We start from the raw sequence: 22,329 nt of genomic DNA, 5'->3' as shown, positions 1-22,329 counted from the left end.
TGCTGAATTTTATGTTTGATGACTGTACTAGAAATGGTCAACATGGGACTACAGAAGATTAGGTAGACCAACCGGCATTATTACCCTGTCCTATGGGTACACCCGAGGGTGCTTTGAAGGAGAATGTTAGGTCCACTAAGGAGTCTGATTAGCTTGAAGACAACCAGTACGTAATTTACCAGTTCTTAATACGGAACTTGACACATAAGGTGGAAAGGACAGATCAACAAGCTAGGCAAACATGACGAGCCAGAAACGAACAAACCAAAACCAAGCTTAGAATGCCAAACATATAACCTCCATGAAGCCAATTAAGTGTACATGACCTGGATGTTTCAGCATAAGGTCTTGCGTTATATACTGCCGACCTTGTTACTCCTTTTGTGTTATTTTAACATAGCTATCCCTTATCCTGTGAATCGCAGCAGCTCAATCTCCTATGCACATTCTCTTGGTGGGTGCATGCTTGCTGCATGACAGGGCAACCTCTATGACAGAGAACATGGCATTGCTGGTATGTTCCATTGTGTTGCTTCCATCCAGCAAACTACTGGCACTAGCTTCTTCAATGGACAGTAGGACTGGATCGACGATCTGCATCAGCATCCCTGGAAATGCATCCTTGGCATGTTTTTGCAAGGTCAACCCGTCCCTGAACATGTCATGAGTAGGTGCCTTGCCTATAAACAACTCGAGGATGGCACACCCAAAGCTGTATACGTCCCCACGTGAAGAAACTTGACCGCCTTCACCATATTCTACATTTGCATACATAAAAAGGTATGATTTTGCATACCTGCTAAATTTATGCTGTGGACTGTTTGATTTAATGTTAGAGAAAATTAAAGCTACCTGGAGCGACGTAGCCAATTGTTCCTCTTATTCCATTCGAGCTATTTGAGTTAATCAGTTGCTCGGCTGCTGGTTCGGAAAGAATCTTTGCAAGGCCAAAGTTTCCAACATGAGCAACTAAATCCTCATTGAGAAGAATGTTGCTTGGCTTCAGGTCACAGTGAACTATTGGCGGTTCCCAGTTGTTGTGTAAATAATCTAGTGCATCAACAATATCGACTGCAATATTTAATCTCTGCATCAATGTCAATCCTTGCAGTTGCCGTGATGCATCATGTACATCCGGATGTAACCAGCTGTCCAGGTTCCCATTGGGCATGAACTCGAACACAAGAGCTTTGAAGTCGTTTTGGCTTGAGTCAGAGCTTGAGCAGCAAGTTATGACACTGATCAAATTACGATGGCGAACCTTACTAAGTGCCTCACACTCAGCTAAAAAGCTTTTGGAACAACCAGTCTGTTGGAGATCAAAAACCTTCACCGCTACTGTGGTCATCATGTTGTTCAGCAATAAATGACACTTATACACTGATCCATGCATTCCTCTACCAATCAAATTGGCTGTGGCAAAGCCACCTGTTCCCTGGGCCAGTTCAACATAAGTAACTCTTGGATAATTGTCACCCATCAATTGGAATCCACTTGTGGATGTGGATTGAGCTTTTGTTTCCTTTCTCCTTGTGAAGAACACAAGCATCACACTCAAGCATAGAATTGCGCCAACAATTGGGATAGCTATTGCGATAATGAAATGGCGTTTCTTCTTGTGTTCCATTGATTCCAGCGGCGGGCATGGGGGCAACCGTAATTCTGAGTTACCACCACAAAGCCTCGAATTCCCTTCAAACAAAAATCCAGTCACATTACTGAACACACCCTGCGATGGAACTTTGCCATCCAGATTATTGAAGGACAGGTCTAACCGATACAATGATGCCATGTTTTGCAAGCTCTCAGGGATATGACCATACAAGTAGTTGTGTGCAAGATACAATTCTTGAATACCGTCCATGAGTCCTAACTCTTGAGGAACCACACCAGAGAGTGCATTCTTGGAAAGATTTAGAAATGTCAAGCCCTGCATTTTGCTGATAGACGAGGGAATGGTACTATTGAAGTAGTTGTGGTCCAACTTGAGCTCTATCAAGCTTTGGCAATAGCTAAGTGTATCAGGTAGTGGTCCTGATAAGTTGTTCATGGATACATACATGTATGTAAGCTTTGTCAGACTGCCAACTTCAGGTGGAAGAGAACCAACCAAAAAGTTGTTTGACAAATCCAGTGTATTTGATAGGGTTGATAGGTTAAATATCTCTTTTGGCAATGTACCTGAAAACTTATTGTTTGAAAAGTCTGCTTCAGTTATCTCCTGGAGGTTCCCTAGGCCTGTTGGAAGGGCCCCCTTAAACTTATTGCTGCCGGCTGAAAGAACTAGTAGCCGTGTCAAGTTCCCGAGGGAGGATGGCATGGACCCTGAAAATTGATTATTATTGAAATACAATTGCTGAAGCAAATTTAGCCTTCCGATGCTGTCAGGCAAGACACCAGTAAGTTGGTTGTGAGGGAAGTCCAACACATTTAGTCCGACAAGATTGCTTATTCCAAATGGTAATTTGCCAGAAATTTTATTAAATCCAAAAATAAATTGTTGGAGATGTGCTGATAGGTTGCCAACTGAGCTTGGCAGCATGCCACCTAGCATGTTGGCCTGGATGCTAAGGAACCTGAGGCGTGTGCAGTTTGTGAGGAATGTCATAAACTCCCAGTCCTGAGCAGTGGTTTCCATTAGCTGATTACTCTTAAAATTGAGGACTTCTGGGCAGAGCATTCCAATCTCAGGAGGAACTGTTCCGGTGATGTTGTTGAAGGAGATGTCGAGAAACCTTATCTGAGTTGCATTGACAAGAGAAGCTGGAAGGCTTCCTGTAAAGCTGTTCAACCCGAGGAACAGGCCCATGAGGTGCGGGACGTGATCCCCCAAGTCAGAGGGCAATTTACCATCCAACTCATTGGCTGCCACACTAAATCCAACTAGAGATGAAAGGTTGAAGAGAGCTGTAGGGATGGTACCTGATAAATGGTTAAGTCCGAGGGAGACGTATGCGAGACTACCGAGACTGCCAAGGCCCTCAGGGATGGCACCATGAAGGTGGTTTTTGCCGAAATAGATCTGTTCTAGCTCTGATAGGTTGGTAAGCGACGGCGGGATTATCCCGGTGAAGTTGTTCCTCTCCAGATGTATGATCTTGAGCTTTGACAGCCGTCCAAGCCAGGCAGGGATGTTCCCGGTGAAGAGGTTGAAGTCAAGATTGATAGCTTCAAGACCGGTGCAGTTGTTCAAGCCAGCGTTGTTCACATCACCATGAAATGAGTTGCCGGACAAATCAATGTGCCGTAAACGAGACAAATAGCCGATCGACGAAGGCATTTCGCCGTGGAATTTGTTCTGGCTGAGGTCTAGGATCTTCAGGAACGTGAGGTTTCCGACTGATGGAGCGATTTTGCCGGCGAGGCCCCCCGAGGTGAGGTTAAGCACTGCCACCCTGTGCTTATGCTTAAGGCTGCAGGTGACACCTGGCCAGGAGCAGAGAGCAGCGGTCGTGTTCCACGCAGCCAGCGCGCCTCGCTGGTCGCTCAGGCTCGCCTTGAAGGCCAGCAAGGCATCCATATCGGGCGAGTTATTTACCCAAAACCACCACATTATGGGCTAGGGTAACAACTTGGTACCATATTTGAGTCAGGGCACAAAAAACCACCAACTCTACGCCTAACCTATAACTCCGAGCACTAATTCTCCGATAAGCTCACGAAAACAGTGAACCTGACAGGTTGGCCCCACTTGTCGGGCTGACGTGGCGAAGACCAAAAACTTTGACCGACTGATGTGGCAAATGAGACTTGGGCCCCACTTGTCAATGACTAGAGGGTCATCTTCTTCACAACATTCTTTCTATCAGGCATTCCATCGAGCACCTTCCGTGCGTTCATCCTCTGGTCACTGACGAAGGCACAACATGCCATGGTGCGGGGAAGGGGCGCGGTGCTCACCTTCAGCACGTATGCATGCTCGGACGCGGGGAGGTAGCACTGGAGCAACGTCCTCATGAGCGGCAGCGGCCGACGAAGCATGGTGAGGCGAGGAAGACGGCTTGGGGACTCGCAGCTTGCCGGTGTTGGCGGCGAAGGCATCAAGAGGACGTGTCGAAGCCTAGGGACTAGTTGCGAGGCGCAGGGATTCACCGGAGCAGGAGATCGAGGCACGTTGGTGGTCGGACGTGAAGAAGACGAACGCGGCATGGCCAATTTTGGACGTCCGGGTCCAAGAACTCCAGTAGGGGTGCTCAGGGAGGCATTCCGGTGCTCCCAGACAAGGTGGTGGGGCTTGGAGTGGTCTCTCGCCATGAGAATGGTGGCCGGCGGCGACCGCAGATCGGGGAGGAGCTGCTATGGGCTCCGTGGGGGTGTGGACTCCGGCGGCCGATGCGGACGCCGTACGGGTCCTGGGCACCAGATCCATGGAAGCGGGGTTGCGGGCGTCCACATCCGGAGCGAGCGGCGGCCGGCAAGGCAACCGGCCCGAGTGGTGCTGCTCGGGGCGAGGCGCGCATCGCCGGAGCGGCCTGGAAGAGAGGAGGAGGTTGATGGCGGGGGACGCGGCGTCTCTTCAGGCGTTGGGCTGCCGGCAGGGACGACCGTGGCGGCCGACCATGGCGGCGGAGGCATGGGTCCAGCCTGAGCATGGCCTCTGGCGAGGTCCTCTGTGTTCGTTGGTTGAAGAGAGAAAAAAGACAGAGAGGAGGAAGAAGGAGGTGCGTGAGGATGACAGATGGGACCTACGTCCACCTCAGCAAATTGTCCAGATAGGCATGCCACATCGTCCCGACATGTGGGCTCTACCGGTCGGTTTCGCTGTTTTCGTGAGTAAATTCGACTATCAGTGCTCGGCATTACAGATTAGCCCCATTGTTGATGATTTTTTGTGCTTTGACTGAAATATGGTACTGATCTGTTACCCTAGCCCATAATATGATGGTTTTGGGTAAATAACCACATCGGGCTTGCCGTCGAGTGCTGTTGCTGATGCCGAGTGGAATGCGTAGGGCAGCAGAAGCAGTAGAAGATGAGGCCACATCGCCGATGACACTGAGAATGGTAGAATGAACGTAAGCTTGAGGTCATTCAACATATCGTATAGTCGAACTGTGTACTCTTACATACATTATGTATGGTTATTATTAATCTGCCTAATTTACTGCAGAGCAGATAAATCATGTAGACCATTTCTTTTCGCTCCGAAATCATAAGCTGCACTAGCCGATTGTTTGGTCAAGGAGTAAGTCAAACTTGGTCCATTGGAGCAAGTTTTTTTCTTTTTCTTTTTTTCTTTAATTGAAAAGAGGATAAACATCAGGCCTCTCTGTTTGGAGTATTTTTAGCTCAGCAAGGCATCCACATCGGGCTTGTCGTCGAGTGTTGTTGCTGATGCCGAGTGGAATGCGTAGGGTAGGGAAATGGAGGAAAAGAGTCCAACCCAGGGGCCGGGGAGAATGAATCACATCACGGTAGGGAAATTAAAGAGGCATGCTTACAGAGATGGATGTAGGGGCCGGCCGGGAGGAGGACGTACGTGCGCGCAGCCTCGAGCGAGGGGGCTGCTAGCGGGCTAGGCGCAGGAGAGGAAGGGCCGGCCGGCGGCGGCGGAGGGGCTCGGAATCAGCTCGCCGGGGAAGGGGGCATCAGCCCAGATCACAAGATGTGCGCTCGGCTCACGCCGTATACATCGTCAGTCAGAAGATGGCCCGGCTCCGGTTGAGATGGTGGTAGGGACGGTAACTCACGGGCATCTGTCGGCGGTTAGTATGAATGAACGACATAAACATGAGGCGTGGCCCCCTCCGGCCCTACACGGCTGCCACCCAGTAGCACACTACTTCCTCCGTTCCTTAATATTTGTCTTTCTAGGCATTTTAAATGGACTAAACATATGGATGTATGTAAACATATTTTAGAGTGTAGATTCACTCATTTTGCTCCGTATGTAGCCACTTGTTGCAATCTTTAGAAAGACAAATATTTGGAAACGGAGGGAGTATTTGCTTTCTTTTTTATATTTATTACTTCAAACCCCTAGCGTTCCTTTTTTTTTGAGGTTTACCCGTATCGTTCCTAGACAAGTAGGTATAAGGTAAAGTCTTTTTTTTTACTCCAGCACGATCGTGACGAGCGCTCACATAGGAGACTCCTCTCGCGGTTGCTGCAACCGGAGCTATGTTTCTAAAACGCGGGTCATGTTGCAATTCTTGGCCTCTCAAGCCCTAATGCTGTGTGCTCCTTCGACACTTTCTGCAATCGGGGATATATTTATGAAACAAGATCCCCGTTGCAAAAGAAAAGATCTTCACCATCGGACCACTTTTTTTCTTCTGAAATAAGACCCTGTTGCTGAAAAAAAACTTCATCACTGAACCTTTTTTTTCTTCTTCTGAAACAAGATCCTTGTTAAAGGGACTTGTGGCCAGCGTGAGCGTTTGATCAGGATTGATCCGACGGCTACACATGCGACAGGATTAAGTGTGTAAACTACAAGCGAAGGCGCCTTAAATGAAGACGCTTTTCACTGTGGCCAATGACCATCCACGAGTGTGGCATCCTTCCCTTCTCACGTGCCTTCCCGTAGCGCGTAGTCAACCTGAAGGACCTTAAGCAAATAACACAACAGACTCTCAGTTGTGCAGGCAATCTGCTCCACTCTACTCTCAAATTTAAGATATATCTCAGAGACAATTACCAAGATAACAGAGTCTCAACCTAGCCATTTCAACTAAGCTAAATAATGGACATCTACTGGTAACTCACCTGCACATTGCATCCAATGAATCTCTTTCCAGTATCAACTCCTTCAAAAGCCAGACATTTCTTCGGCCTTTGCTTCTACAACATGCGATTCGGCACATCATCCACAACAACACCGTTGTAAAGCGGCTCAGGAATGATGTCCGGTGTCTCCTGCATACATTGCAAGCTAGATCAACGACATATTCCATGTAATCTGTGCAGCAAAGCTCAAAACAAGAAAAAAAAATCCCCAAATCCAAGAACCCTAACCCTAACTATTCAGAGAGGAGCCAATCTTACAAAGTAGTCCATGTCCATGAAGTCGTCGCCCATGTTGATGTCGTTGTCACCGCTCTCTTCCGCATCCTTCCACGACGACATGTTCACCGGCGACGAGAAAGGCAACGACATGGTCGAGTAAAGAGAGGAGAACGAGTTGGAGAGTGAGGGAGAGGGAGTTAGCCGTCCCGAGTCATTTTGACCCGGTCAGAACGTCAGCCTCTAACGTCCGTGAGCACGGGCGCCGTCTGTCGGCCGCCGACGTGGCCCCGACGGGTGGGCCTGTCTTGTCATAAATCCGTTCAAGACGTAATGATTGGCGACTTGGGTCTTTTGAAACAACCAACCCTCGAAAGTGGGAGTTATAAAGAAAATTTAAAGGCGGTAGTTTTTTGGAAACCTAGCCCGAGTTGTGGTAGGTTTATGCTATTTACCAAAGAAAAAGAGAGCAAGTAATAAGGCTCTGTTGATTTCCAAAAAAAAACTAATATTTTTCTTCTTATATTTAAGTTGGCCTTTTAGCCATCCGACATCTAAGCATTGATATTCGTGTATTTGAAAAATGTCAATCATGTATTCGAAAAATGTAAAACGAGTATAAGGAAAATGTTCCTACTGTGCATGTGGCGGAGTGCGGCGGGCATTTTTTTAGAAAAATGATTTTTTTAGAATACCATGAACATTTTTTGTAATTATGAACGTATTTAAAATCACATTTTTTTTTCAATTTTCAATTTTTCTTCAAAAAAAGCGAACAAAAGCTGAATTTCTAACAATTTTGGATTTTTGGAATGTTTTATTAAATACTTAATTTTTTTTTGAAAATACGAACATTTTTAAAAATAGTGAACATTATTTGTAAACATGAGCAATTTTTCAAGTTGTGAATACTTTTCGAAAACGCGAACAATTTCTGTGCAAACCAAGATTCCCAGCATGGCAAGCATCCAAACGGCCCAAAACGGCATCCAGCGGGCCTGGCTGAGGTACATGTAGACTACCAAACACCTCCCTAGTGGATTCGATGTCCAACATCGATTTGTAAGTGCCGCCATCCAGTCGAATAGTTTGAATTTGGGTGGCACCCATGAAGTCTTGACCAGATCACCCAACCGCGACGAAGAGCTGCTTTGCCATTTTTATTTCCAGACCATATCCATCATTGCACATCTTCTTCCTTAATTCAACATGGCGGATCAGAAGGAATTGAAAAGATTGTGACGAAGTTGATCATTGATGTCACGCGTCCAACAGTTTCTTTGAAGGCCCATGGCAATGGTGCGCTCCCGTGTGGCTTCTCTCCGAACGAATTCCATCGACTCAAGGAAGAACACGCGAGCACACTGTTTTTAACACTATACCATCACAGATGCTCGCATAGACGTACATACACTCATATCTATGAACACACACACACACTCTCTACCCTTATGAGCACCTCTAAGATACTGAGATGGCACAACATTTAAACCCTTTAGCTTTCAACTAATCGGGAAAAAAACACCTCCGACTTTTGGGTGGGGGGGGGGGGGGTCGGATCTGTCCGCCAATTTTTAGAAAACAATGCCTCCAAATCTTTTGAAATTTCAGAAAACGCCGCCACCAACTTTCAAAATTAGGCCCCCGACCCCCCAAAACCTTTCCATACATGTCGTAAGGCCAACTCCACCGCGCGACCCTATCTTGTCCGGCCCCATCTGTTTGGGGTAAAACGGACAAAGGATGCGGCCCAGGGCGCGACGGCCCGGACCCATCTTGTCCGTTTTGTGTCCGGGCCGAACCATTTCAAGCACAAACTTACACCGGGTTTGGATCGCGACGGACACCAAACGGACGCGCGCCTCGTCCGCGTCGGGGCCGCGTGGCAGGCGGCCACCTACCTCCCACCCGCCCACATCAATGCGCACGAGCGGGCGACCCCACCTGTCATCCGCACGTCGAACGGTCGCCGTCCTTCTTTAAGTGGGAGGCGTGGACGGGTCGTCGTCCACACTGCCCCACGCCACCCCGCGGCCAGAGGCGGAACCAGGATTTCCAAAAGCCTAGGGCTAAAACTAAGCTGCTATAAATAACGCCAAATACCACATATACAAATTCAATGCTATAAGCATGAAATATGTATTCTAATGTTGTAAGAGCAAATTCGATAAAACATATAAACAATTTACAAGGATGCATCATTGCAAATGTAGGTACCAAATTAATGAAGACGTAAAGTAGTAAATATAAAACTGAGTATTTGGAATCAGTACACTTACTAAGTCAAATTCTTAATACAAAATTTTACCAAATAAGAATATAATATACCATTATCACGAAGTGCATGACGTAGACATGTAGTAGCCCCTTGCATTTCCTCATTTTTTGATAGCATAGTATGATCTTTATATCGTCAATGCTTAGATGTAGACTGGTTGGACGTTGCTTGAAAAAGATGTAATTGCTCAAGTCCACTTGATCTTTGGTTTATAATTCCCGTTGATAATATAATTGATTGACGTTACACAATTTGACATTATTAAATAATTGATTTATACTGATACATAAAAAATAAGGAAGAAAATTAGATCACACGTGGCAGAAATTACCTTTCCAGCCGGTTTGGTAGTGTAAGGCTGGGAATAGAGCAGTAGATGGCAAAGCAGATCTGAACTGGAACAAAAATTAGACGGCGCAGCCATGAGCGAGGGCTTGGTCAGCCGAGCTGATCGAATCGCTCGGCGATTCATTTGCTTTCACCGATTGGTTTTCAATCTTAGGTGCAGCCGAGCAGGTAGAGAGCTTTTCCTTTTGAGAAACAGTTGGAGAGCTTAGTGGGCTGAGAAACTTGGAGATCTATGGGCTGAAGCCTGCGGATGGATATACATGCCTGGGGCTGGGCCTTTAAAAGGTTAAAATTCTGAACAAAATTTACTAAGGCTATAGGTACTAGTTGGGCTACGCCTGGGGCTATAGCCCCAGTTGCCCCAGGCCCAATTTCACCCCTACCCGCGGCCTTCTCGAAACCCAACAACACCGAATCCAAATCCTAGCCAAGAACTCGCCGGCCGGCCGCCCGCAGCCATGGGCCTCTGGAATTACGGCCGCAAAGGCAAGCACGACCGCGAGGCTGGTTCCTCGTCGGGACGCCGCCGTGGCTCGGTGAAGAAAGAGGAGCCCGCGTCGCCATCGCCACCATGTCGGGCCCCCGCGCCGCCCGCCTTCTCCATCGCGCCCGCCGCCGGCTCGCGTGACCGGCACTATATCGAGGCGGCCGTCTGCCGCCGTTATTGGGAGATGAGGACGTCGCTGCCCTGGAGCGATGTCCACCTCCTCAATAACTGGCATCTGTCGGCCGACCGCATGCCGATCCCGCCCGTCCCGCAGAGCGGCCGTGCGCGCCGCTAGGAGATCGAGCGCCGCCGCCGCCTTCTCCCGGACGACCTCTACCACGACGAGAGGTACGCCCCCGACTCGACATTGGGGAACACGTGGTTCCGCGATGAGCACGACGTGCGGCGGGCGTCGTTCTTCGCCGGCACGTCGACGGGGCCGCGGCGGCCGCGTGAGCCCCGAGCGGCTCCCCAGGCGCGCGGGCGTACGTGGGTCCGCGGCCTGACGCCCAAGCCGTCGCCGTCGCCATCTCCATCGCCACCCCCACCTCTCGCATGACGGCGGAGGAGGAGGCCCGGCTCATGGCGCGTGTGCTGGAGGACTCCATGCACACGCACGACGAGCGCCAATGGGCGGACCTCGAGGCGACGATGGCCCTCTCCGCGGCCGGCGACGTCGCCATCCCCGAGGAGCCGCCGGTGGCCGCGTTGCACCCTGACCTGGTGGGCCAGGGGTGGAGCTGGTCGTGCTCCGCTGAGCAGATGGCGACCGCCCTGGGGGCCGTGAACTGGTGCCCCACGCCGCCGCGGTCGCCGTAGCGGGAGGCCTCGCTCGGGAGGAAGTGGTGCAGGCATCACCAGCCACCTTGCAGCCCGCCGCCCCCGTGCACCACGAACCGCCGGCCCACTTGTGGACGCCGCCGGAATACATCGACCTCGTTAGCGACGACGACGACACCGGCGGCCAATGAAGACGGCGACGACCATGGCATCGACGGGCGCGGCAGGAGCGCGCACGCGGGGGGCGTTTTTTTGGTTTTATGTTAATTATGAACTGGGCCGTTTAAGTAGACTGAACTGAGCCGTTTTGTGGCCGTAACCCCTATATATATGTTTTATGTTTTTTTAACTGCGTTTATTTACTTTTTTAGTCATTTCAATTAAGTTTTTAAATTATTTTTATTCACGTTCATCCTAAACAGGTTTTAGGGTGTGGCCGCGCGTTGGGCGCCCATCAAACAAACACGAACGTGGGCGAATCCATCAATGCTTTAAAGAAACAAAATCCGGCCAAATCAGACGTCCGTTTGAAGTCGCGCGATGGAGTTGCCTAAAAATAGGCGAGCCGTGGCGGACAATGGCCAAAACGCCACGCGCCGCCGCCCAAACCCGAAATCCGGCGGCTCGCAACAAAGGAAAAGAGGAAACTAGCGCCGAATTTCGGGGAGGGATGGCACGACGCGGGGTCCACCCTGGCGAGCGGCGCGGCTGCGGTCGAAAAAACAGAGCTTTCCCCTCCGTCCCCTCCCCGTCCCGATCCATCGATCCCCCGCCCGCCGCCTCCCCCGGCGCCGAGGCGCTCCAGCACTGATGGCGGGAGCCCGTGGCGCGGCCGCCCGCCCGCCGCCCCACGCGCGACGGCGACCCCGAGGCCGCCCTCGCCGCCGGCCTCGGGGGCGGCGTCCCCTGCCTCCGCCGGGCGGCCGCAGCTGATCTCCGCCGGCGGCGCGGCTTCCTCCGAGCGTCCGCGCGGCCAGGCACGCCCAAGGTAGCACACACACAACCTACCCCCGCCCCGCACGCAGATTAGCCATAGCTCATGCCATGTGTTTGTTCCTCGTTCCGTCTCGTGCCGCCACCGAACATAATCAGCAAGGAAGCAACACGTACGCGCGCAGATCATCCACGCGCGTCCCTTTTTCCCATTCCGCTCCGGAACGGCAGAATTCAGAGGAACTGAAGCGGATCAGTTACCGGCTAAAGAGTGAAGAAAAAGGATCTGGCTCCCTTCCCGGGCCGGCTATGGGGTGGCATCTTGGCGTGATGGGGCGGAGCATCTCACCCTCGCCCTCACACCACCCGTTCCGCAAAGCTTTTTTGTCCACTACCAGAGGCCTTTGCCGCGCAGGAATCATTCCCTTCTCCCACACTCGTCTCCCCCTTTTCCTTTGTGTTCTAGTATCTACTCCCTCCGTTCCAAAATAGATGAGTACAAAGTTGAGTCATCTATTTTGAAACGGAGGGAGTAGTATGTATCCTTCTATATATGCATTGCAATCACATTGCACGGCACACATACATGTCCCTCCTGAGTAACCCCGTGCCGTTCTTCGCTCATTCCTTAGCTGCCATCCTTACCCCTTCTTTGCTTTATCACCAATCATCGTCATCATCATTATCGACAACTCGTCATCATTCTTAACACTCGGCGCTGTGAGGGATTAATTGGAGGAGTGCTGTTCATTGCGGACTGAGGAACGTGCAGTGCAGAATCCAGCATGCAGCTACACCTCTTGCCGCCGGCATGGCTGCCATTGGGCTACGGCCATGGATCGCGGCCGCGTGCTCTCGTCGTCAAAGGTGCTCAATTGACGTATGATGTTTTTGGCGCAAGGCGCTGGTTTCCCTGTCGTATGATGTTTCGTGTGTACCGCGATTAATTATGTGGATCTAGCGGTTCTTCGTGTGCCGGCCACGTCTGCGGGGATACGGCTGCAGGAGTTCCTGTCTGTCATTAACACACGCGAATTGTGATGCCTGCAGCTCGTGACCGTTTCGCCCTGTCCACCGCAGGCAAATGTCGGGATGCTGTGTTGAATTTGAACGAAACCGACATAGGCTCTTGTCGTGAGATTGATTCTGATCGCTTTCTCTTTGAACAATCAGGTCCATGCCGTTTCCACGGCAAAGGAGATGCTGCCCTTGTGGAAACCGCCGGCTCGCGTGTCGCTCTCCAGATTGCGCAGGCCACCAAAGTATCCAGTGCTAATGGTATTGTTGCCTTGACTCGGTCTGCGACCCAGTGACTTTGTGTTTGTTTTATGCTTCTGTTCTCTCCATCGCTCGCTTTAGTGTCACTGTCTACTGTTAGCTAGCACTGGGAAAGTATCATAACATTACTAATTTACTAATTAATCTCAGCTGGCCATCTCCCTTTTCTACTGTCTGTTGTTTTGCTATCTGCCATCATGCCAGCCTATGTACTCCAATCTGTAGGCAGCTAATTAGTACACATATTTTTTTAGTCCTTTTTATTATGTTCCTCTTTAGCGAGTACACGTCACATAATTAACATATTTGGAGCTCAATTACACATGCTGCTACTCATTTACCCAAGGAACGAATGGCCTCTGGTGAGTTGGTACGTGCTATACCAATTATAGCACACATAATTAGCAGGCGAGACATGAACAAATGATCAGTCAACGAATCAGGAGTTGATAGGATCCGGATTTTCGGAACACACAACACATTAATTAGTAGGTGAGACAAGAACAAATGATCTGTCAACGTCTCTAGGTCCTTTTTACAAAACGACACGACATGCCATTTGTCGCCAAGAGGAGTCGCAATTATACTGATAGAGTGCACAGAAACATGAGAAAAGGGTATACTAGAGAGAAGGCTAGGATTAAGATTTTTTCTTTTGGAGCACACAACACGTTAACTAGTAGGCGAGACAACGGTTCGTCAACGACTATTTTTTTGGCATCAAGAAGAGAAGGAACCCGAACCTATATGAAGTTCACTTTAGCACAATGATGTAGCTTTCTTACCAGATCCCAAAGCATCAATTATACAAAAGAATGCTTCTGCAGTTTAAAGTCAAGTCTGATGATAGAAAGATTCTCGACCTACTATTGTTCTCGTTACCGTCAGTGTCACTGCCATCGTTCTTTCATCAGCAGATCAGCTAATAAAATCCTAGGTGAACTTAACCCAATCTCAGTCTGTATAGCTTGAATTTAATTTACAATCATGTAAACTGGACCTGGAGCTGAAATTTGGCAACATGTTAATGCACATGGAGGCATTATTATTCTAGTTAATTCAAAATGAATGTGATGTCTTACACTGGATACATTTAATCATTTGTGTGTTTCGACGTAACTGCAGGGTTGCAAAAGAACCTTGTCAGAAACGATATTCAGATTCTAGAACGGACTGAGGAACCATGTGAACTCGACGACTACTGTGTGATTCCCGGGACAGAGTTCGAGCAGGCACTGGTCGACCAAGTGAGGATGATGCTGGGGTCAATGAGTGACGGCGAGATCAACGTCTCGGTATACGACACCGCCTGGGTCGCTCTGGTGCCGAGTCTGGATGACAGTGACAGCCCCCAGTTTCCCACCACCCTCCGGTGGATTCTTGACAACCAGCTCCCAGACGGCTCCTGGGGAGACGCTGCCCTGTTCTCCGCCTATGACCGGGTCATTAACACCCTTGCCTGTCTCGTGGCTCTCACAAAGTGGTCTCTTGGCCCTGATAAATGCAGGAGAGGTATTGCAAATCTACAAACTGATACACGCAACTGTTCTGCTAAAGTACCAAATGAAGCAAGGTCTTTCAACTAAATGTATGCATGATGCATCCTGGTTTTCTTTTCAGGGCTCTCTTTTCTAGAGGAGAACGTGTGGAGGCTAGCTGAGGAAGACCTAGAGTTGATGCCCATTGGCTTCGAGATCGCGTTCCCTTCTCTCCTGGAGGTGGCCAAGAGCTTGGGCATTGGGTTCCCGTATGACGACCATGCTCTGCAGCGCATATATGCCAACAGAGAAGTGAAGCTCAAGAGGTACCCCTATATCCCCTTTCATGCCAGAGATGCAGATTACTTCACAGTTTTCCTAGTTAATTATTAATTACTTCCGTAGGATTCCGGTGGAGATGATGCACAGGATTCCAACGTCGATCCTGCATTCCCTTGAAGGGATGCCTGTGGTGGACTGGCAGAAAATCCTCAGGCTCCAGTCTACTGATGGGTCCTTCCTCTATTCTCCCTCGGCTACAGCCTATGCTCTCATGCAAACTGGTGACCCGAAATGCTTCGAATACATCGACAGAATCGTCAAGAAATTCAACGGAGGAGGTAAGAGATCCATGACCATTAACTACACTAATATTGGATGGGACTGAGTTCTTTTTTTGGGTAATTCCTGATCCTGTGTGCATTGTTCATCTTGATTGGCACATTTCAGTTCCCAATGTCTACCCGGTCGATCTCTTTGAGCGCATCTGGGCCGTCGATCGATTGGAGCGTCTTGGAATCTCGCGCTATTTCAAGCAAGAAATCAAACAGTGCTTGGACTATGTTCATAGGTTTAATTTCTCCTTCATAACTGTGTGTTGTTAACAATAGCATGGTAATCTTAAACTTTTGGTCGCTTCATGAGGAAAGTTTCTTCTAACCTCTATACTCACTCTTTAGGCACTGGACTGATGAGGGGATTGGCTGGGCGAGGAACTCCACTGTAATAGACGTGGATGACACATCCATGGCATTCCGGCTGCTGCGGCTACATGGATACAATGTCTCCCCGAGTATGACCCCCTTTTCCCTGCAAACTCAAATATTGTATCGTGCTGTACATACTCTGCAGAGTAATAATAATTATTTCATGTCACAAACAAAACTGACATTTTGATTCATTCACAGGTGTATTTGAGAAGTTTGAGAAGGACAGGGAGTTCTTCTGTTTCGTCGGGCAGTCAACGCAAGCAGTCACTGGGATGTACAACCTGAACAGGGCCTCTCAGGTAAGGTTCCCCGGAGAGGACTTGTTGCAGCGTGCAGGGAGATTCTCATATGAGTTCCTTAGAGAAAGGGAAGCCCATGGCACGATTCGAGACAAATGGATCATTGCTAAGGATCTACCAGGCGAGGTAAACACATCCATCCTGCCAATCAATCGGTTTAGATGGACTAGGAAGTAAACATAACTCTCACAATCTTTGGCTTGATTGCTGACGACACTTGATAGTTAATTTTTTTTGAAACCCTTAAAGAATTGTACTTGATATTTCCATATACAATATGACTATTTTAAACACTCTCTTGTTAGCATATTAAAAAAAATTATTATCTTATTATTGTGAAACAAAATAACCTTATCTGGATACGAACAAGAATATAAATACCTTTATGTATGATTATAGGTAAAATATACACTGGACTTCCCATGGTATGCAAGCTTACCGCATGTAGAAGCAAGAGTCTACCTAGATCAATATGGTGGTGATAATGATGTCTGGATTGGAAAGACACTCTACAGGTAAAAAATGGTTGAATTCCAACAATTGGTTAATTTCATACTCGTTGAGGAAAGATCCCAGAGTTGATATGCTGAATGGTTTTGGCAGGATGCCACTTGTGAACAACAACACCTATCTTGAGTTGGCAAAGCGTGATTTCAATCGCTGCCAAGTCCAACATCAGCTAGAGTGGCATGGCCTACAAAAGTACGCATTAATCTCACATAACATTTTGCTAATTACGTCTAATTTTTTTCCTGCATAACATGTCTTTCTATGTATTTAGGTGGTTTACTGAGAATGGCCTCGAAATTTTTGGGGCGACTTTAAGGGATGTTTTGAGAGTTTATTTTCTAGCCGCCGCTTGCATTTTCGAGCCAAGCCGTGCCATCGAGCGACTTGCATGGGCCAAGGTGTCAGTGCTGGCCAACATTATTACTAAATATCTTCGTAGCAATTTTTTGGGTAATGAAATGATGGAACGGTTTATGCATGGTGGTATCTATGAAGGAAATAGTAATATATCATGGTAAGCACATTAACTGAGCATCACTACTCAATCTAAACCATCGCACCAAATGATAAGTATTTACATGCTTAACTGGATCCCTTTGACCAATTGTTCTTTTGATAAGAAAAATGGCAAACTAATACTAGTAATTTGGTAGATGATTTCCACAGGTGGACAATTGTGATGCAAACATAACATCCACTATCTAGAAATTAAGACCTTCAAACTTGCATATGTAGCTTCATTTTTTGCTTACGAGAGATGATGTAATCTTTAAACATGACTATTTAATGTCTTTATGAAAACATGGACTTCCATTTATAATGTCTTTTCACTTTTTTTAATATGGTTCACATGACACAATTTGTCCATCCAGGCGTAAAGGAGATGCAAAAGAGGACATTCTTGTGGGGGCACTTGAGCAGCTTATTGATTTATTGGCACAAGAGGCACTACCTGTTGGTGAAGGACCAACGTACATCAACAATTTGTTACGCTGTGCTGTAAGTTGAACGACCAATTGCACCTTTTATTAGAGTTATTAATTGCCAGAATGTTCTCTTGGTAAACATTCTAATATATTTCTTTGGACCTCTAGTGGATCGAGTGGATGATGCAACAGAAAAACAGAGAGGATGACACCTGCATTTCAGGTGTTGTTCAAGCAGGGCCATGCATGGTTCACGATAAACAAACATGTTTGCTTCTAGTGAAAATTATTGAGATTTGCGGTGGACGAAGTGGTGAAGCATCATCGATGATAAACACCATGGATGGTGCTTGGTTTATTCAACTTGCGTCCTCTATTTGTGACAACCTTCACCACAAGATGTTACTTTCTGAGGTAGTTCTTTTACGCTCAAATAATATATATTTTGCCATATTTTCTAGTGAACTTTGTGATACGTACATGGTTGATGGTGTTTTTCCCATTTGAAGAACTGAACACAATGACAGATCACTGAAGTATTCTCACCCTTTCTTGGTTACTTGCGTGCAATGAATAGCCCACATGTGTAAACTGAAGCATGCTCTGAAGCAAGCTCCAAAACATTAGGGATCTCATGCTAGTTTTGGCTTGTAAATTAGCTTATAATAACTTATTTTAATTCGGCGCTAGAATTTATCGTCTTTTTTTTGTATCTGCTCCATGCAAGCAATATTCCCATGTACATACCAACTGTGAATCAACACGTTTTCGTTAGAAACAGAGCCACACATCTGACATCTATCAAACTAACTATGCAATTTATTTACAGGACACCAAAAGGAGCGAGGCGACAATGAGCCACCTGGACGAGAAAATTGAGGCGGGTATGCAGCAACTCACCCAGAACGTCCTCCGGGCGCACGGCGATGGAGCGAGCAGTGAGCCAAAGCGTACCTTGTTGAGCGTCGTGAGGAGCTGTTACTACGCCGCTAACTGCCCTCCCCATGTATTCGATGGACATGTCTCCAAGGTCATTTTCGAACATGTGTTTTGAAGGAAAGAAAGAATAAATTGTCCTGCAATGGTAGGAATGAGTGGAGGTGGGATCTGTATGTAGTGTCAATGTTTTTGAGTCGACTAGTCATTCTGGGTTGTACATATACATATTTTAAAGTGTAGATTCACTCATTTTGCTCGGTATGTAGTCCATATTGGAATCTCTAAAAGTCTTATATTTAGAAACTGAGGGGATACTTATTAATAGTCTGTAATACAAACCTGAGCATCAATAAAATTACCATAGTATATGATATACTTATTAATAGTCTCTAATAAATAAATTATAGTCGTTCAACTAAAAAGCCACGACTAGTCGTGACTGGTCGATCGAGTCGCTCGACTGATCCAACTAGTCGAGTCGACATCTTGAGTCAACTTGGCAGTTGCGACTCGAGTCGAAGACTAGTTGCTTGACTCAAAAACAGTGTGTACTGTACATGGAAATAATGCTGCAAGGAGTGCTAGTGGGAAGGAAAATTGTCAAGTTGGATTAATTGTTAGGTTGTATATGTTGCAGTTCGTGTTTGATTATCTCTTGATCAGAGGATGCAACCCCAACTGCAGGATGCACCCTTGACGCACATCACACTCCATTTTTTGTTTTTGAGGGGATCGAGCTCCAGCTAAATGAACTAACTAATTGCCCGTGTTGGATTAACATCGATTATGTATAACAGATAGAAAACTCATGTACATTAGATGGTATTGTAAATTTGATTTACTGTTGAATACAAAACTTGATTAATCTTCAAGAAATAAACCCGTGTATAGAGGCAAAAGAGGGAAGGACTGACGTGCGTGCGTGGGTAGCGGGATGGTTTTCGCCTGGTTTCTTGCGTGCTAAGAGCATCTCCAGCCGCGCCCCCAAGAAGGCCCCCCAGGCGTTTTTTCGTCCGCCGGCGCCAAAAATTGGCCCAGTCGTGCCCCAAGAGCCCAGTTTTCGCCGGCTCGGGTCGAAATTGGCGCCGGCGGACCCAACCCGAACCCGGCGCGCTGGGGTCGCTCGGGGGCGCCGGGCGAATCGTTTTTGACGCGAAGAGCCGCGGGCCCGCCGCGTCAGCGACTCTACTCTCTTCTCGCCCCTTCGTCGTCCTCATCGCCTCGTTTCCCGCGGCGAATCAATGCCAAAGCTGGCGCGCGCTGCCGCGCCGGTCAGCCTCCATTGATGCCTCACGGGCGGCGAAGTGAAGGCTGGGCGACGCGTCCCTCGGCCGCCACGCAATCACGCCACGCGTAGCGCGCCGGCCAAGCCTACCACGCGGCGTCTCCGCCTATAAAAGCCGACTGCAAGCGCGCAGGAGAGACTCACCCCGATCATCCACCGACGACGCGCTCATTTCTCCCCCTTTCCTCCTCTCGCCGTCATCAGTTGAGAAAGCATGGCCGAGCGTTTCCCAGGCGACGGCGCGGCGGCGAACGGATTCGGGCGCCGTCATCTGCACGAGGACGAGGCTCGCCTCCTTTTCGAGGCCGAGTACTCGGTCCCGCCGGACATGCGGGTGCCCGGGGCGTGGAGGATCAGCGCCGGCGGTGTGCCGGTGCCCCCGGTACCCACCGGCGCGGCGCGGCGTGCGGAGATCGCACGCATCCGCTCGTCTCTGCCGCGTGCGGCGAGGGAGGGGTCCCGGTCCGTCCCTGACAGCCCAATCTGGGAGCCATACTTCCGCCGCCAGCACAACGAGCAGCTCGAGGCCACCAACGGCGTCGTGCCCTCCGGCAGGTTCAACGCCGCCGGCCGGCGTCGGTGGTGGGGCGTGCCCGGGCGCACGTTGGAGTCCGTCCTCGAGTATATCGAGGGCGGCAACACGCCGCGCCTCGAGTACCCCGCTCCTCCGTCCTTCTCACGCCGCTGGGGCCGCCAGGGAAGCTCCTGGACGCCGAGACGCATGGAGACCGGGGTGTCGTCCTCCTCGTCCGGCGGCTCTCCCTGCCTCCACCTCCGCCCCGTCAAGCTGGAGCCCCAGGACACACCTGTCAGCGCGCGTACCCGCAGCTCCGGCGCCCTCGTCGAGCCCAAGGTGGAGCCCAGCCTCCCCCGGAGCACGAGGAGATAGCCCGGCGCGGCTTCTCCGACGAGGACGCCATGTGGTGGTCGCGCGACGACTACCTGCGCGAGGAGATGATCCGGCAGCACCGGGCCCTGGAGGAGATCGCCGCCCGCAAACGTGGGCGCGAGGACGAGGACGGTGTCGTCGTCCTCGATAGCGACGACGACGACGCCCCCGGACCGTCCAATCCGCCGCGCCAACCGGGGGAGGGATGCAGCAGGGACGACGGAAGTGTAGGCGGGGGCGACGACGACAACGGCGGTGACTACACACGGTTCTACAACCTCCTCGGCATGTAGAACCGCTTGGGCGGGCGGCGAGGCGGGCGGCGAGGGAGACGGCGGGGGTAGCCCGCGGTAGTTTTTTTTTGTAAAATATGTTTAAATTTGAACGAACTCGCCCATGTTTGCGTTGTGTTTGTGCGGAATTTGAACATTTTAAAAACCCGTGGGGGGCCGCGACTGGGGGCATCACGCCCCCAGTGCACGGTTTAGCACCGGTGCGCCCTCAGGGGGCGATTTTTTGCCCCTCCTAGGGGTCCAATGGCTGGGGATGCCCTAAGCATGGGATGGGCGCGAGCGAAGGTTGAGCGAAATGAAAACGTTATGCTTTTTTTAGGTAGTGTATAGATAGATTGATTTGCCGGGTACGATAGTGAATCGATTGGGGTTGCTGGAGACAATTTTTGGTTGGTGATTGATTTAATTTTTTATGGCAGTGGATCTGCTGGGAAAACACCCGAGTGCATACGAAGAAAGAAAGAAGATGTGATCAAACTGGATGACGTTGTAGTTGGTAAAAGGAAATAGAGAATGGTGAAAAGATACTTCAATCTATGGGGCCCTGGTGGGACGTACAAACTCCCCTTTAATACTAACTACATTGTAACAGGGCACCACATTTTAATGGTTTAACACCAATCATGTCTAACATATACCTTTAGAATACTCATGTACATTAGACTGTATTGTCGATTTCATTTACCATTAAATAATTCCTCCTCCACCACCAACCCCTCTCCCTTTCTCTAAAAAAAAAACGAAGACTTGATTAACCTTGAAGAAATAAACCCGTTGTTAGAGGTAAGGATGGACCTGCATGCGTGGGTTGTAACGGACCGATTTCCCTGGTTTTCTTGGCTTTCTAAGCGTGGGTTGAAGGTGGTCGAAGGTTGAGTGAAATGGAAATGTTGTCTCTTTTCTTGCAGTGTAGACTGATTGATTTGCGTGTATGGTAGTGAGTCTGTTGGGCTATCGGAGGGTGGATATGATTAAGTGCAAAAGCTATATATCGCTTACTGTGATACATATGATAGCCTCGCCTATATGGAGGACTACAGTGGGCCGGCCCAAGGAGTGGTTTCGAGAAAATGGTTTCTCGAACCTTCCACCCGGTTCTGGACCGGTTTGGAGAAAGTTATACTGGTATTTTTCTTTGTTTTTTTTATCTTTTATGTCTTTTTCTCTATCATTTTTTCCTTTTTATTTTTTTGAAAATACATCTCACATTTTCTTAATACACGTAGAATATTTTTTGTATACAAATCGAACATTTTTAAAATATACATTGAAAAGTTTCTAAATACATGTTGATTATTTATCGGATGCATCTTGAAAACTTGTAAAATACACATTGGACATCACTTAAGTGCACATAGAAATTTTTTCAAGCACATGTTGACCATTTTGTAAAAAGTTATGAACATTTTTTTCTCAAAACATGCAAACACTAGTTAAGTGTTAGAACAATTTATATATGTTACTAATGTTTTTAAAAATCATGTGAACAATGTTTTACATTTCATGAACACTTTTTTAAAAATGCCATGAAAGTTAATTTTAAAAGTTATCCACCCTGCGGGAACTAGGATCATGAAACATAATTTTTACCAACACACGAATAGGTAGATATCATGAAGCGCAAAAGTTATATATCGCTTACTGTGATACATACAGTAGCCTCGTCTACACG

General features: G+C 48.5%; 2 protein-coding genes across 4 annotated transcripts; one reads left to right on the top strand and one right to left on the bottom strand.

The window, feature by feature from the left end:
- Positions 1-385: 385 nt before the first annotated feature.
- LOC125523156 (probable LRR receptor-like serine/threonine-protein kinase At3g47570) lies at positions 386-3,520 on the bottom strand. Its single transcript, XM_048688212.1, has 2 exons — positions 853-3,520; positions 386-758 (listed from the first exon to the last, which is right to left on the bottom strand). The coding sequence occupies exons 1-2, from the start codon at positions 3,518-3,520 to the stop codon at positions 430-432; spliced, it is 2,997 nt and encodes a 998-aa protein (XP_048544169.1). The 3' UTR covers positions 386-429.
- A 7,960-nt stretch (positions 3,521-11,480) lies between these two features.
- LOC125520986 (ent-copalyl diphosphate synthase 1, chloroplastic-like) lies at positions 11,481-18,573 on the top strand. 3 transcript variants are annotated; one of them, XM_048686024.1, is made up of 14 exons: positions 11,482-11,826; positions 12,945-13,049; positions 14,175-14,561; positions 14,670-14,853; positions 14,933-15,147; positions 15,257-15,377; positions 15,487-15,599; positions 15,715-15,941; positions 16,215-16,330; positions 16,419-16,517; positions 16,597-16,839; positions 17,198-17,324; positions 17,420-17,665; positions 18,081-18,573. In XM_048686024.1, the coding sequence occupies exons 3-14, from the start codon at positions 14,303-14,305 to the stop codon at positions 18,303-18,305; spliced, it is 2,175 nt and encodes a 724-aa protein (XP_048541981.1). In that variant the 5' UTR covers positions 11,482-11,826; positions 12,945-13,049; positions 14,175-14,302; the 3' UTR covers positions 18,306-18,573. The 3 variants fall into 3 exon arrangements, with proteins under 3 accessions (XP_048541982.1, XP_048541981.1, XP_048541980.1); XM_048686023.1 differs by lacking the exon at positions 11,482-11,826 and adding an exon at positions 12,284-12,638; XM_048686025.1 differs by lacking the exon at positions 12,945-13,049 and having other exon boundaries at positions 11,481-11,826.
- Positions 18,574-22,329: the final 3,756 nt, after the last annotated feature.

The sequence above is a fragment of the Triticum urartu genome, chromosome 7 (assembly GCF_003073215.2).
Source record: "Triticum urartu cultivar G1812 chromosome 7, Tu2.1, whole genome shotgun sequence".
Lineage (NCBI taxonomy): Eukaryota > Viridiplantae > Streptophyta > Magnoliopsida > Poales > Poaceae > Triticum > Triticum urartu.
This window is presented reverse-complemented; position numbering and strand designations above follow the sequence as displayed.